The 13,875-nt window shown below is 32.7% G+C and overlaps 1 protein-coding gene across 2 annotated transcripts in view; it reads right to left on the bottom strand.

Moving 5' to 3' along the window:
• LOC129804880 (diacylglycerol kinase 1) overlaps positions 1–13,875 on the bottom strand; it is a 172,406-nt gene that overhangs the window by 10,568 nt on the left and 147,963 nt on the right. For both annotated transcript variants that reach the window (XM_055852573.1, XM_055852572.1), the window contains 5 exons: positions 13,339–13,461; positions 13,102–13,226; positions 8,934–9,171; positions 5,734–6,351; positions 5,619–5,672 (listed from right to left, as the gene is read on the bottom strand). In XM_055852573.1, the coding sequence (XP_055708548.1) occupies positions 5,619–5,672; positions 5,734–6,351; positions 8,934–9,171; positions 13,102–13,226; positions 13,339–13,461 (1,158 nt within the window). The remainder of the gene's footprint in view (positions 1–5,618; positions 5,673–5,733; positions 6,352–8,933; positions 9,172–13,101; positions 13,227–13,338; positions 13,462–13,875) is intronic.

The following is a 13,875-nucleotide window of genomic DNA, read 5'->3' as shown; positions in this document are numbered from 1 at the left end:
CGCTAATGTTTATTAACTAATTTCAATAAACTTCTTTTTTATTGGCCTCCCCCACTCAGACTATTTATTAAAATAGAAAATGACCAATGATAAGCCCAGATAAGCTTATGATATCAGAGATTCTTTATAGGTGACATCGGAATGAGTGCAACTCGGAATGCGTGAAAATTTGATTGTAAATTGAATTTTGGGGGTAAAGAATCGCATCGAGCCAGTTTTATCCACTTCGACCGCCAAAGACAATTTGTTCGACGCGATTTTTTACCCCCAAAATTCAATTCACAATCGATTTTCATCCATTCCGAGATGAAAGCACACCAAGTTGCAAGCATTTTGAGGTCACCTATAAAACATCTCAGTTACCATAAGCTTATTTGGGCTTTTTTTATTAGTCTGGTTTTAATTAAAAAAAAAACAAAATTAAAATGTATTTTACATATGCAACAAAGGTAATCAGTGGTCTACAACAGTCAACTAATACGGATTATCGAAATCTGGGTGGGAATGAGAATTTATACTGATTTGAATCAATAGTATCGTTAAATCCGCAGGGATTTGGTGAATTTTGGCTTTTTATGTATTGTTGGGTCAAATATTGTGATACATCTAGAAAAAAATGTTATAATCTATCATTTTTTTTACTTCATAGCTATATAAAATGCAGCTGTCATTTCAATATTTCAAAATCTCTCTGATATATTTCGAAATTGTGCGTCGAATCCTTTATAAAAATACATATTTCGTAATGTTCGCCGAAATAGCACAAGAACTATACGAACGAATTTGCTTAAGTAGCGGTGCAATATCTGCAAAATTTTTACAAGGAAAAGTGAAAAATAGTTTCACTTTTTATTTGGTTTGATCATAACTTGCTATCACAATAAACCTTCAGAATGATATTAAAATGAATGAATGATATTTAAAATAATTTTTCCTGAAGATATAAAATTATTTTTTTTCCAAAGATTGTACATAATCACAAAAGTAACTACTTAATATGTAGTTAATAATAATTATTTTATTTAATATTTATGATTACTAAGAATTAAAATTAGGTCAAAAATCATTTGAAATCCATTCTAAAATTGAAAAAAAAACTTTCCAAACCCTCAATAATATAATCAATTTGTCTCAGAATTTTGCCGGACTATTGCAAAATCTCGTGAAAACAGACAACTAAATTTTTAATGATAAATCAAATTGTGATATAAATATTCAGAGAGTTACGATTTTGAAATATTAAAAATATATACATATTGAATATTTTTGGAATCAATTTAATTTCCGGCTCTTTAATTTTGTAAACATGCTTTTGATATTTCAACGAGAGTGTATAGTCATCTCATTCTTAAATGTATTAGAATTGACATACGCAATGTAAAGTTTTGTAAGAAATCTGAAATAAATCCTTACAAATTTTAAGTAATTTAGAGAAACCTTTTAAGATATGAGATTGTATAAAAAGAACCGACGAAATACAAATGAAGAACAACAAGAAGAACAATAATACCTTACCCAATTTAAAACATTTCCTTAAATATCTGGCTATACATTATAATCATTAAAGTTTTTAAACCCGAATATTAACTCAGGCAATGCTCTTGATGCTGTTCCAAAGTTTTAACTTTATTTAATTCAGATTCCATGCTCTTAAAACAAGACCATTGATTAAACAAATTTGGCATTTTCCTAAACTTTCCTGAAGTTCATAAGTATGACTTTTGATATACCAATACTGGTGGTTAGATTGAAAACTACTTGTTTTATCACGCAGCAGACGTCTTTATATAAAGTTCATAATATATTTTAAAATTTGATTGAACTGACGTATATAGTTTCACCGATATAGAGAAGGTTCACCGCCTTGGGTTTAAGATAGAACGCAAAATCGGGAGTGCATAATGGACCTAAATAAGTGAGCTTTCTGGCTGCAGCTATTTTGAAAGGAAGAAAACCGACCATGCCACTCTTCCCATTCATAGCTGGAGTTTATCTCTCCAAGAGTGTCTTGGATAAAAAGTAAATTGAACTTAACTTCGAATTTTCGAAATTAATTTTCGCACAAGTTGGGAAAATTTATGAATTATTATATTAAGATGCAGTTACAGTAGAGCCCCGCTATAGCCATATTTGGTTCCAGATTTGACACTTGTAGTATTTAAACTTTTAGTATTTAAATTGCTCGACGGCTTCCACTTTCTTCGCGATTGTGGTACTTGTCCTCGCTCTCTTCATTATGGATCACAATTATCACAACTACTCAATAAAGTTTGCCAAAAATATTAAAATAATTATAACAACATGTATGTCACGTACTAAAAAACATAACCTAACTTAAAATTAGTGTTTTGAAATCAACGGCCGATAAATTGTGGACTATAGAGCGATAGCCTATAGCGGAGCTCTACTGTAAAAGACTTACTCAGTGATTGTAAGAGGAATTATTATGGAACAACTAGAGGAAAGTGTCCATGATTTGCACGGTCCTAAGCTTCATAATGACTAAATTTTTCCCATGTTTCTGAATAAATATGACTCCGCAATATATTAAAAAAAAAAACAGGACACTTTCGCCTAGTTTTCAAAATATGGGTGCGATAAGTCAAATTTATTGAAAACCATAGGGAAAATTTAGTCATTATAAATCTTGGGACCGTGCAAAGCGTGGGCATTTCCCCTTATGAGCGTTCTTTTTTTTGTTTTCCTCCAAAGTTAGGACTGCCACTTTAAATACTTGGAAATTCGAACTGGGAACTATAGCCACCAAGCGAGCTAAACGACAAGTAAAAATATCTTTTGTTTGGCTTTCGAAACTGATCTCCGAATGTCTCTTCCCTTTGGAAAACTCCATCTGTGAATGCAGGAAATGCCTGGAACAGTTTTACTTTTGTCCAGATAGCTCACCCTTTGCTATCAACCGGAAATAGCCGCATAATAATTTCCTCTGGAAACCAATATTGTGCCTTTCACACCTCAACACCATATAAATACATGTCTCATCACAAAATTCAAATTGGGAATCGCACTTTTAGAGCAATTGGTTTCGTTTATTCGTTTACCCGTTTACCTCAATTGAATGCCAAATAGCTTTGAAATGGTATTGGACGGGTTTATTAGGAAATGCATTATGCATAAAATTCCACAATTTTAAAATCACCCGAACGCAATGATATACAATTCAATAGAGATTAAATTTTAATTAATGATTAATTAAAAAATCTGAATATCACCTATTGGCAATACATTATATTTAATGACGATTTTATTTCCGGTCTAAAAATAGTTTTCATTGCTGTTGGAATAGGAAAATGTAATTTTTTGATAAGGAGGTGAAATTTCAATTGATTGAATTTTATCGTGCTATCACACTAGGAATTTTTCAATTTGTAAATTAAATTTAATTTTCAGATGATTTGTTCCTACACTGAGAGAAATCCGAAAAAGTTAAAATAATATTCCGGAAATTTTAATTTTATTCTGCATTATTGATCCGAAATTGGTGTAAATATTATGCTTTTTAGGTGTATTATGGGTTAAAATTACCCTTTTTCATGTTAATTTTACACTTCAAAAGGTGTAAAATTCACATGAAAAAACGTTGATATATTTTTACACCTAAAAAGTGTTAAAGTTATGAGGAGAAAAAGATAATCGCACCCCCTTTTATCTCAGTGTATGAGTTATTTTGCATTAAAAATCATTTGATTTGATAGATTTTCGCCTAATTATTGATATGAACTAAAATTTGGCCCACCAAAACATGTTTAAACATGCTAAAACAGCATAATGGTGCTATTCCAATGAAAAAATGGCCATGTTTTTTAGCACATTACTGTTCTCATGTACTAAAAAAGACTATGACTGTTCCCATACGTCATTTCAAGAAAAATAATGAGTAGAGAATATTAATGCTGCTCTCCGACTTTTAACCACTGAGAATTCATGGGAAAACTCATGAAAAACCTGGGAAAACCCGCGATTGAGGCTAAAGTTGCCAACTTGACATGACAGGTTACTCCACACTGACTGAATGTCAGATGGTATTGTGATGGGGTGAAAGCCTGCTCGGAGGGAATATTCGAATTCGGATTTCGGTTGAACTTTTCTTTTGTGTCGGTTCCTGTCATGACTATTTGGTGATTTTGAAACACGACGAGAACTGGGGAAAATATGAAGTTTTTGTGTAGAGAAAAGAACCTTACATCTTGTCAATCATGATAAAGAAAATGTAGAAAATACTATGAAAGTGAAAACATCAAATTAATCTTGTCGATATTCTAACCGAAATCCGAATTCGAATATTCCCGCCGAGCAAGCTTTCACCCGATCATAAAATCTGACATTAATTGAAATAACATGTGGGAACAGTCATGGTCTTTTTAGTACTTGAGAACAGCAATGTGCTAAAAAAACATGCTCATTTTTTCATTGGAATAGCACCATTAATCTATTTGAATCAAAAACACAAATTAAATTGGTTGATACAGTAGAGTCTCCCAAATTCGAACGCTCGGGGGGTACTTTTGACATTTCTCACCTCCCAAATTCGAACGATTTTTTCAAAACTAACGAAATTTGTGTGAGATTAAATTGTACTTTGAATCAAATTCTCGTACTTTCTCGCAAGTTTTAGTGGTAACATATTTTCTTTTCATTTTATACGATTATAATGTATGTAAACTTACAGGAAGAAGCACATAAATGTGATTTTCATTCACCAAGAATACGAACTTTGTAACATAACCTCACAATTGACATTTTGAATCCAAACGGCGTTCGAATTTGAGAGATTCAGATTTGAGAGACTCTACTGTATTAGCATTTTTAGACCTTCGGAAACTAGGCTAAACCTCTAGTTTGAAAATGGTCTAATTATCTCGTACAACACTCCATTTCGTATTAATCCGATGCACTTGTCCTTGTTTGAAGCAGTAGTGATGCAAAATCCAGTCAAAATACGCTCGTGAATTTGGACTCTGGCCTAGAGGATGCTTTTCGTACTCTGCCACGGGGTAAATTTAATGAATTTCACTTTTACCGTATACTTCATGTGAATAACATATAGCCATTATGATGTTATTTGTGTGTGCTCTCGTGAGATTGTTTGTCATGTCTCAACTACCCTACTTATGCAATATTACTAATTCCTTTAGCATAAATTACTCGTCTTCGCGCTATTAAGTTGCATGAGATTTCCTGAGAATCAGTCTTTGTAAATTTAGTGAAATAAAGTCTATTGAGGAGAAACTCTTTGGCTTTGTCGCTGATTCCTGTGCAAGTGCTGCACCTCTCCTTTGGTTCATTAACACAATCCTTTGGAGAGGAATTGAAATGTGTATTTTGTTCAAAATTGCAGAAATATAATATTGTTATCTCTTTGAGTCGGTACTAAAGCATTTCTCTAAATCCATATTTGGCCAAACGCAGAAAAAATCAATAGCTTAATAATAGATTATTGGTGTGAGCACGATTGGCCAAAATGATATTATTTCTAAATTCAAGCACATCTATATTAATCATTTATTGAATATTTTATTGGACGAATAATGTATAATTGCTTGAGGGAAATTCACTGCAGATGAATTTATTGATTTTTCGGAAGTACAAATAATACATACCTGTTCCCAAAGGAATGACTCCAACAGCCGGTTGGACTTGAAGATCCACGGAATCTGAAATTGGCAGAGGGGGATTGTGATTCGAAGGATTGAGACTAAGGGGTCATGTACTCACCCATAGCTTCAAGAACCCAACCTACAGTTCCATCTCCGCCACAGCAGATAACTTTGAAATTAGGTACGTCCTTGAACATGGCTAGTCCCTCCATTGGACCACCTTTAGAGAGGTCGTATACTTGACGTGGATTGAGCATATATTGGAATTTACGGAGAATCCGGTGACCCTGACGGCCACCGCTTTTGGGATTTACGAAGACAAGGAGGGGACATGTGGAGGGTTCAGAAGTGATCTGGAAGTGCATGGGGGCAGGAGTTGGTGCCTTGCCTTTCACGTTGGACACATTCACGGAACGCTGTCGATCCAGGACAGCCGGACAGATTGCTGTGGGTGGAATGATGAGGTTGGCGAACTCGCCCAGGTTGCATTCAGCTTTGACGGAGGGAGCACATCTGTTGTGTATTGTCATGTGGCACCAACGACACGTGAGTCCACTAATGCCATGGTAAGACTTGATGCGTTTCCGACACTTGGAGCAGCGCCCATAGCAATTCCCTTCTGTCCAGTGGTGCTGCAATGCAGCTCCACCCTTTGCTTTTTTGGATTTGACGTAGGTGTTGATGCAGGAAGCAGGGGCACGCTGAACACAACGCTCGTGGACGGTATATTTGCATACTAGAGAGCGAGGCGGTATAATGATGTTAAGTATAATGTGATTGAAAAGCCAAGAGGATTATTGCAAAAGTATTTGAGCTTTGCAACTCAGTCATAGGATAACACGATGTGTCTAATATTTTTGGTAAAAAGAGCATTTTATTGATCACAAAAAATTTAAATAAAAAAATGAACTAAGGTGTTATTCCAATGAAATGCTGTTTTTAAATGCTCCTGCATTATCGACTTTTCTTTACGTTGGTTCCTGTCACGACTGTTTAGTGGTTTTAGAACACAACTAGGACTAAGGAAACAGTCGAGATAGGAACCAACACAAAGAAAAAGGCTGCGACTTTTTGGTCAGTAAAAAATAAAATTTGGTCGGTAAAAAATTAAATATGGTCAGTAATGACTCCAGCACACCTCTTAGATCAAGAAAATTTCATGAAGTCGAAATTCGAATCCCTTTATTTCTCACATGTTTTGCATATGACTATCTCATTCTTTCGCATACCAAATTCGATTGATCTAAATTGAATTTGGAGTGATGTTTAAAAGAAGAAGAAGAGTACAAGAGAATTAGATAGACATATTCAAAGCATGTGAGAAAGAAAGGAATTCGAATTTCGACTTCATGAAATTTTCCTGATCTAAAAGGTGTGCCGGAGCCATAAAAACTCAAATGTGGTCAGATAAAAATAAAATATGGTCAGTAAAAAATTAAATATGGCCAGAAAAAAGTTTAAAAAAATCGGTAAAAAATTAAATATGGTCAGTAAAAAGTCAAATTTGGTCAGTAAAAAATAAAATACGGTATGTAAAAAATAAAATACGGTCAGTAAAAATAAAATATGGTCAGTAAAAAATAAAGAATCTGGTCAGTAAAAAATAAAATTTGGTCAGTAAAAAATAAAATTTGGTCAGTATAAAAAAAAATTGGTCAGTAAAAAATCAAATTCGGTCGGAGAAAAATCAAACTTAGTCGAAAAAAAGTCAAATTTAGTCAGTAAAAAATAAAATTTGGTCAGTAATAAATAAAATTTGGTCAGTAAAAAATCAAATTCCTTCGGAGAAAAGTCAAACTTAGTCGGTAAAAAGTCAAATTTGGTCAGTAAAAAATAAAATTTCGTCAGTAATAAATAAAATTTGGGAAGTAAAAAAACAAATTCGGTCGGAGAAAAGTCAAATTTGGTCAGTAAAAAGTCAAATTTGGTCAGTGAAAAATCAAAATTGATCAGTAAAAAATGAAATTTGGTCGGTAGAATATAAAAAAATGGTCAGTAAAAAATAAAGAATCTGGCCAGAAAAAAATCAAATTTTATCAGCAAATATTTTGGTCAGTAAATTTTCATGGTCAATTTTTAAGGTTTAGAGCTCTAAATCGACTGTTGAGGCAAAAGGAAATTTTCTGTGCTTTGGAAAGTTATCAGTAGCACCTGTTTAATTTTTGTACAAAATTTATGAAAGACGAAATATGAAATACGAAATGGTAAAATACGAAATGTACTAAAATACGAAGTTTCCGCAATACGAAATGTGCAATACTTTTTATCCGGATATACGAAGTTTTAACTTTTATTGATTTCCTTTTAGTATTTTATTGACTAAATTATTATTCACTGATCATATTTAATTTTCCACTGATTAAATTTCACATTTTACTGATTTAAAAAAAGATACTGGTCAAATTTGACTTTTTACCGACCAAATTTGACTTTTCTCCGACCGAATTTTATTTTTTACTGATCAAATTTGACTTTCACCGACCAAATTTTATTTTTTACTGACCAAATTTGACTTTTTACTGACCAAATTCAATTTTTTTTACTGATATTTTGAAGTTTTTTACTGACATATTTAATTTTTTAATTACTATATTTAATTTTTTACTGGCCATATTTAATTTTTTACTGGCCGAATTTGATTTTTTACTGACCAATTTGAATTTTTTACTGACCAAAAAGATTTTGCCAAAGAAAAATCAATAATGCAGAAGTACTGTTCTCAAGTGCTTCTGCATTAACGACTATTCTTTGTGTTGGTTCCTGTCTCAACTGTTTTCTCAACTCCTCGCCATGTTCTAAAACCACAAAACAGTTGTGACAGCAATCAATACAAACAAATATAGAAGCATTTGGGAACAGTAAATTTTCATAAAGAAATTTTTTTCATTTAAAAAAATATATACTTTCTGTGACTTTTTGGTTTAAAGCAGAGAATTTATACCAGAGAGTAAAAAAATACTGGATTACCGGAAACTAGAAATGCAGTTATAAAAAGTAAAGAATATCTCGTACAACACACCATTTCGCGTTATTCGAGACACTTTCCAGCGCAGCGAATCGGCCATCTTAAAAACAAGCGTTTTCTATTGGGTTCTTTCGGTTTTACTTAGATAAGGATCATGAACAGGCAAAAAACCAACCCCTTGAAAGGACCCCTTGATAGGTCTTTTACGCTTAAGTGAACTCCCGGTCAAAGAGGAATATGCAAATTTTTCATAAACATGTCTCAAGCTTAAAGACTGCAGTAGTTTTATGTTATTGTCACGTTATTTCATTAACGATTCGCGTCAGAAATTAACACACTGGACAAACACTCACGTGTGCAGCAGAGTCCTTTCTTTCCGAGACCCACCAGCATGTTGAGGCACAAGTTGCAGTAGGCCGGACGGCTGAAGTGTTTGAGGCGCCATACATGGATCCCATCCTCCTTCAGCGTGTTGTCCACACCGAGGAGGACTAACAAGGGTATTGTGGTGAGTCCCCCACGCTGCCACTCCTCCAGTGATACTGTTCCATCGGCGTCATAATCGATTTCCGTCATCATGTCTTGCAGAATCTAAAGCGGAAAAGCATTTTAAACGTCGGTATGAGGACACTCAATTGAAATGGTCAAGTTTCACAACATCAAGCGACTACAAAAGAATCCTGCTGATTTTAATTGGATTTTTTCCACAGCAATTCCATTGAAATATAAATATTCATATTGAGGCCTTGACTGTGGAGATAAACGAATAATTATAATAAGGAGTTGGTTATGGTGAAAAATTAAAGGAGCGCAATTTGTGCATTTAATCGATTTTGAATTGTAATGCGAGATGTAATTATACTTTGCCTCTTTTGCAGTTGATTCTCGCTAATTAGGTTTTTCAGATCGGGCTCCTTTTCAAAACGGGTGGTAGTTACAATAAAAACAAAAAAATACTGACATTTTTCATGTTTCGTTAAGTTTGTTTGTTGAATTTTTTTGTTGAAGATTTTTCATGGAATTTACTTTAAATACGAGTATGTAAATTTAATAGAATATATAAGTTTCACACCCGAATTTCCTCCTGAGTCAGATGACCTTTCGGTCAATATTCTGCCCGAATTAAACAGAGGTCTTCTATATGAGAATTTTCTAATTTTAGTGACCAAGTAATCCTATATTACAGCTTTATTACAATATTACTGATCGAACTCAAAAACAGAGCAGTTATATAATTCACTCTTCTCCAACTTGTCACCGGCTCTGGTGCTTAAATCGTAAAAGACATCAACTTTCAGTCCTCGGTAACCATCAATAAAAAAAGCTTTATCTCCAGACATTCTTTCCCTTTTCCCTTCACTTTCGCCATCTCCTCTAAAACATTGATTTTTCGGTTTTTCTCAAAATTTTCCTATGCTTTCTCAAATATTTTCGGATAATTTGGAGTCAAGAAACACGGTAGGGGAGACTGGGGCAAAAAGTAACAAAACGGATATTTTATTTTTTACAAGCTACCCTAGCGCCCCAGAATTTCTAATTAGTGCATTTTTATAGTAAATTTACTGCTCTACAACTTTGTGAAAGTCATTTTCCTCTATTTTGTAAGGAAATACATTTATCGAGCCGTTTTCTAAAAGATAATTTTGTAACCATTCTCAAAAATTCTGGGGCAAATAGTATCAGACATGGGATATTATCATATTTTGATTTGATTTATTACGAGCTTTCGTAAATTTAAAACAATAGCTAAGTGACGTATTTTAATAGAAAATTTATTCCTCTACACCTTTTTAACAGCGTTATCACACTTGCATATTAAAATTTTAATGTGATTCACATTAATTGTCGCTTGTGAGCGTCCAAATATGTTATTTGTGACTTTGAGTCACTTAATATTTGGGGTTTTTCTATTTATTGATAAAGAAGTAGACTTGGCCTGCAAAAATAAGTTTAAATTTACCTAAAGCATAAATATTTTTCACAAAAAATTAAAGAGAAAATCGCATTAATTAATAAATTGATATGTTTACACCGTTAATAATCGGTATATTAACCGACACAATATGAATTTGTGTATTATATTTATCTCTGTATTAGATCCTGAATTACCCTGAATTTGATCCTAATCAGGATCGAAATGTTGACTTAAAAAATAAATTAGTGAACAAGAAATTGGGAAAAAAGTCTGGTCTTGACTTCCACTGAATTACTAAAAAGAAATACTGCCCAAATTGCAGTAACATTTTTTTAATTCATTTCTGATTCGACTATCACAGTACTGTGATTTCGAGTCCTGCCCGGTGCAAATGAATGAAGTATTTGAATTTGACATTATTCACGAAACATTTTAAACTGAATAATGTGCAAATGCAAAATACACAATGACTCACTATATCAAAATGAAACAAATAAATAATATTTTATTTGAAAGTATTTTAATTTTGTATTATTTTGCTAATTGAAATTTTTCTAGAATTTTTAGCATATTTCTCAAAGGTCTCAAAATAGAAAATAGTAAATGTCAAGATATCTTAATGGGTTTTTATAATATAATAGGCAATTTGCCTTTAAAAATACAATTATATGTTAAATTTTTGGGAAAAAGAACTTGACTGATAGCTAAACCTTAGGTCTGAAGTCCGTATAAGCATTGAATTTTATTAGAGAAATATCTTTACAACTGAAAACTGAAATATTTTTTAGAAAAGGCTTTTAAAGGGTACAGTACTTGCTCTCTTATTCGGATCGGAATAACTCAGATTATATCTTGTTCTTGACAGTTTCATAGTGAAAAGAATCAATCTTTGAAGTTTTTGATGAATAAATGAATTCAATGAATAATTCTTTTCAAATGTATTTTTAGTTAATCCTTCAGTATTTTTTATCCTACTCCTTCAAAAAATCTTGCATTATAATAATTTTCATGACGTTGAACAAATTAAAAAAAATCCATCCGAAGAACGAAAAAAAGTGAAACAGTTTCTTCTTTGACTTTCGAAACTGATCTTCGATTTTTTACATTTTGGTTTTTCTTCGTTCATCCAATTTTAAAGATTTTTAAAAGTGGAAATTTTATTTTAAATCTCCTTTCCAAAATAGGAATCTTACTGTGTTATCACACTTGCACATTAAAATTTTAATATGATTCACATTAATTGTCGCTGGTGAGAGTCCAAATGTGTAATTTTTGTGTTTGAATCATTTTATATTCAAAATTTGATCTATTTGTTGATAAACTAGGTAGACTTGGCCCGCAAAATTTGATATAAATTGATTTATAGCATTAATGCGAAAAACTAATGCGATTTTCTCTTTAATTTTTTAATGTGAAAAATATTTATGCTTTAGGTAAATTTAAACTTTTTTTGCAGGCCAAGTCCACTTCTTTATCAATAAATAGAAAAACCCCAAATATTAAGTGACTCAAAGACACAAATAACATATTTGTACGCTCACAAGCGACATTTAATGTGAATCAGATTAAAATTTTAATGTGCAAGTGTGATAACGCCGTTAAACTGAGCTTCGCTCTGGTTCATTTTGGGTACCTTTCCTGCACATGATATCTAATTTGAAAAGCTCAATGCTCGAAGCATTCTATTAAATCATGTCAGAATCAAGCATTGTCTTTGTTATTTCTGCCACAAATAAAAAGCAAATGATACAAGGAAGATTGGAAAATTTGATTGTCTCAGCGCGTTCCCTAACTAGGAAACTTGCAGCTGTATATTCTCGATAATTCGAGAATTCCTTAAGTGTTATCTCGAATGATTATTTTCATTTACACTCTGAAGTAAAATAAATTTTATACAATGGAGGTACGCCATTCTTTCCCTTCACAATTTCTTATCATCAAGCATTACTTGAACTTTTCTTTTAATATAAATTTCTGTTAATAAATCTGTTGATAATACAATTTATTTTTTATAATACATTTTAATATTCTAGTCGAGACACATTCAGGGAATCGTAACAGACAGCAAAGCTTTTTTATCTAATGAACGAACCGCTGAGGGAGATTTTCCAAGGCATACACAGGGCAGCACAATGAGGCTATCATTCTTTATTAATTTTTATTACTATTAATACCCAGGAATATTTTTTTAGTCAATTTGATCAAATTTCTATTTATTTGACAGGCCTTAAATCCCCAATAGGTTTGAATCAGTGACATTAATTCCAATATATTCGTGATATCCAGTGAAGTTTTGTCATGATTTATAATCCGGTTTAGGTATACATGAGAATAAGCTTACAAATAATTCAAGTTCAGACGATGGAATCGGATGAATTCTCAGCCTTCATAGTCATATATCATGATCAAATATTAACTATCTTATATACCAAACAGTACGTTTCAGTACAATATAGTCATGTTCTGACGAATGATACTTCCGTGCATAGTGAAACAGATGGTTTGAAAGCTTTTGCTATGACGAGAAAATGTGAAAACAGCAGAAATTGGAAAGCATCACGGGTGAATAGTGACTTGTCAGATAGTCCTGTGAAAGATTCACTCACCGGCCTCAATTCCGAGACATCCCACCCAATATATTCTGCCACTGACATCATCTGATTGACAATTGCATCGAGTTCTGTGGTGTCCAGAACGCCATTCCCATCAGTGTCATATAGCCGGAACATGACTGTGAAATGTGAGAGAAGAATGTTGTTAAACTATCGCATTCCCTAGATCTCCCCACCCATTCTGAGAATCCCAAAATCAGACTTGAGAGTGGGTTGAGGAAAATAGCTTACATTCCAATTTATCCTCGGGCCTTCCGGCTTCCAGAAGGGATAAGTAGCACACGACATCCTTCAGTGGAACCTTGAGCTGGAGCGGATCAAAAAATGACTGCTTCCTCGACATCAGGCGAATGTCTGTAGGTAAAAGAGTATAAATTTCAATCATGCACAAATCAACGTAAATAGATTCCATTCCAGAGATATTTGATATAGCTTTTTTCTTGGAGAAATATTTAATGGACTAAGTTGAGGTCATTCCGTCATCCCACAAATATTCGTTTAGATAACTTGATCTCTCTTTTTTAAGTCAATCAATGATATTTTATAGTTCACCATTTGTGTTTAAAAATAATTTAATATTATTACATGAATATATTTAATATATTTCACTCAAGAGTATAGGAGCCTTTAAATTAGAAATAAAAAGAGCATAAGCATTCAACATAAATTGTTAAATCTGGGCTTGAGCCTAAATGACTCCTCTCATTTTGCAGGTTTACTTCAAAATTTTAACTATTTAAAAGGGCTTCAAATGTCCTAAATTTAAAG

Source organism: Phlebotomus papatasi, chromosome 2, assembly GCF_024763615.1.
Source record: "Phlebotomus papatasi isolate M1 chromosome 2, Ppap_2.1, whole genome shotgun sequence".
In the NCBI taxonomy this organism is placed as follows: Eukaryota; Metazoa; Arthropoda; class Insecta; order Diptera; family Psychodidae; genus Phlebotomus; species Phlebotomus papatasi.
Note: the sequence above shows the minus strand (reverse complement) of the source record. Positions and strands in the feature narration are given on the sequence as shown.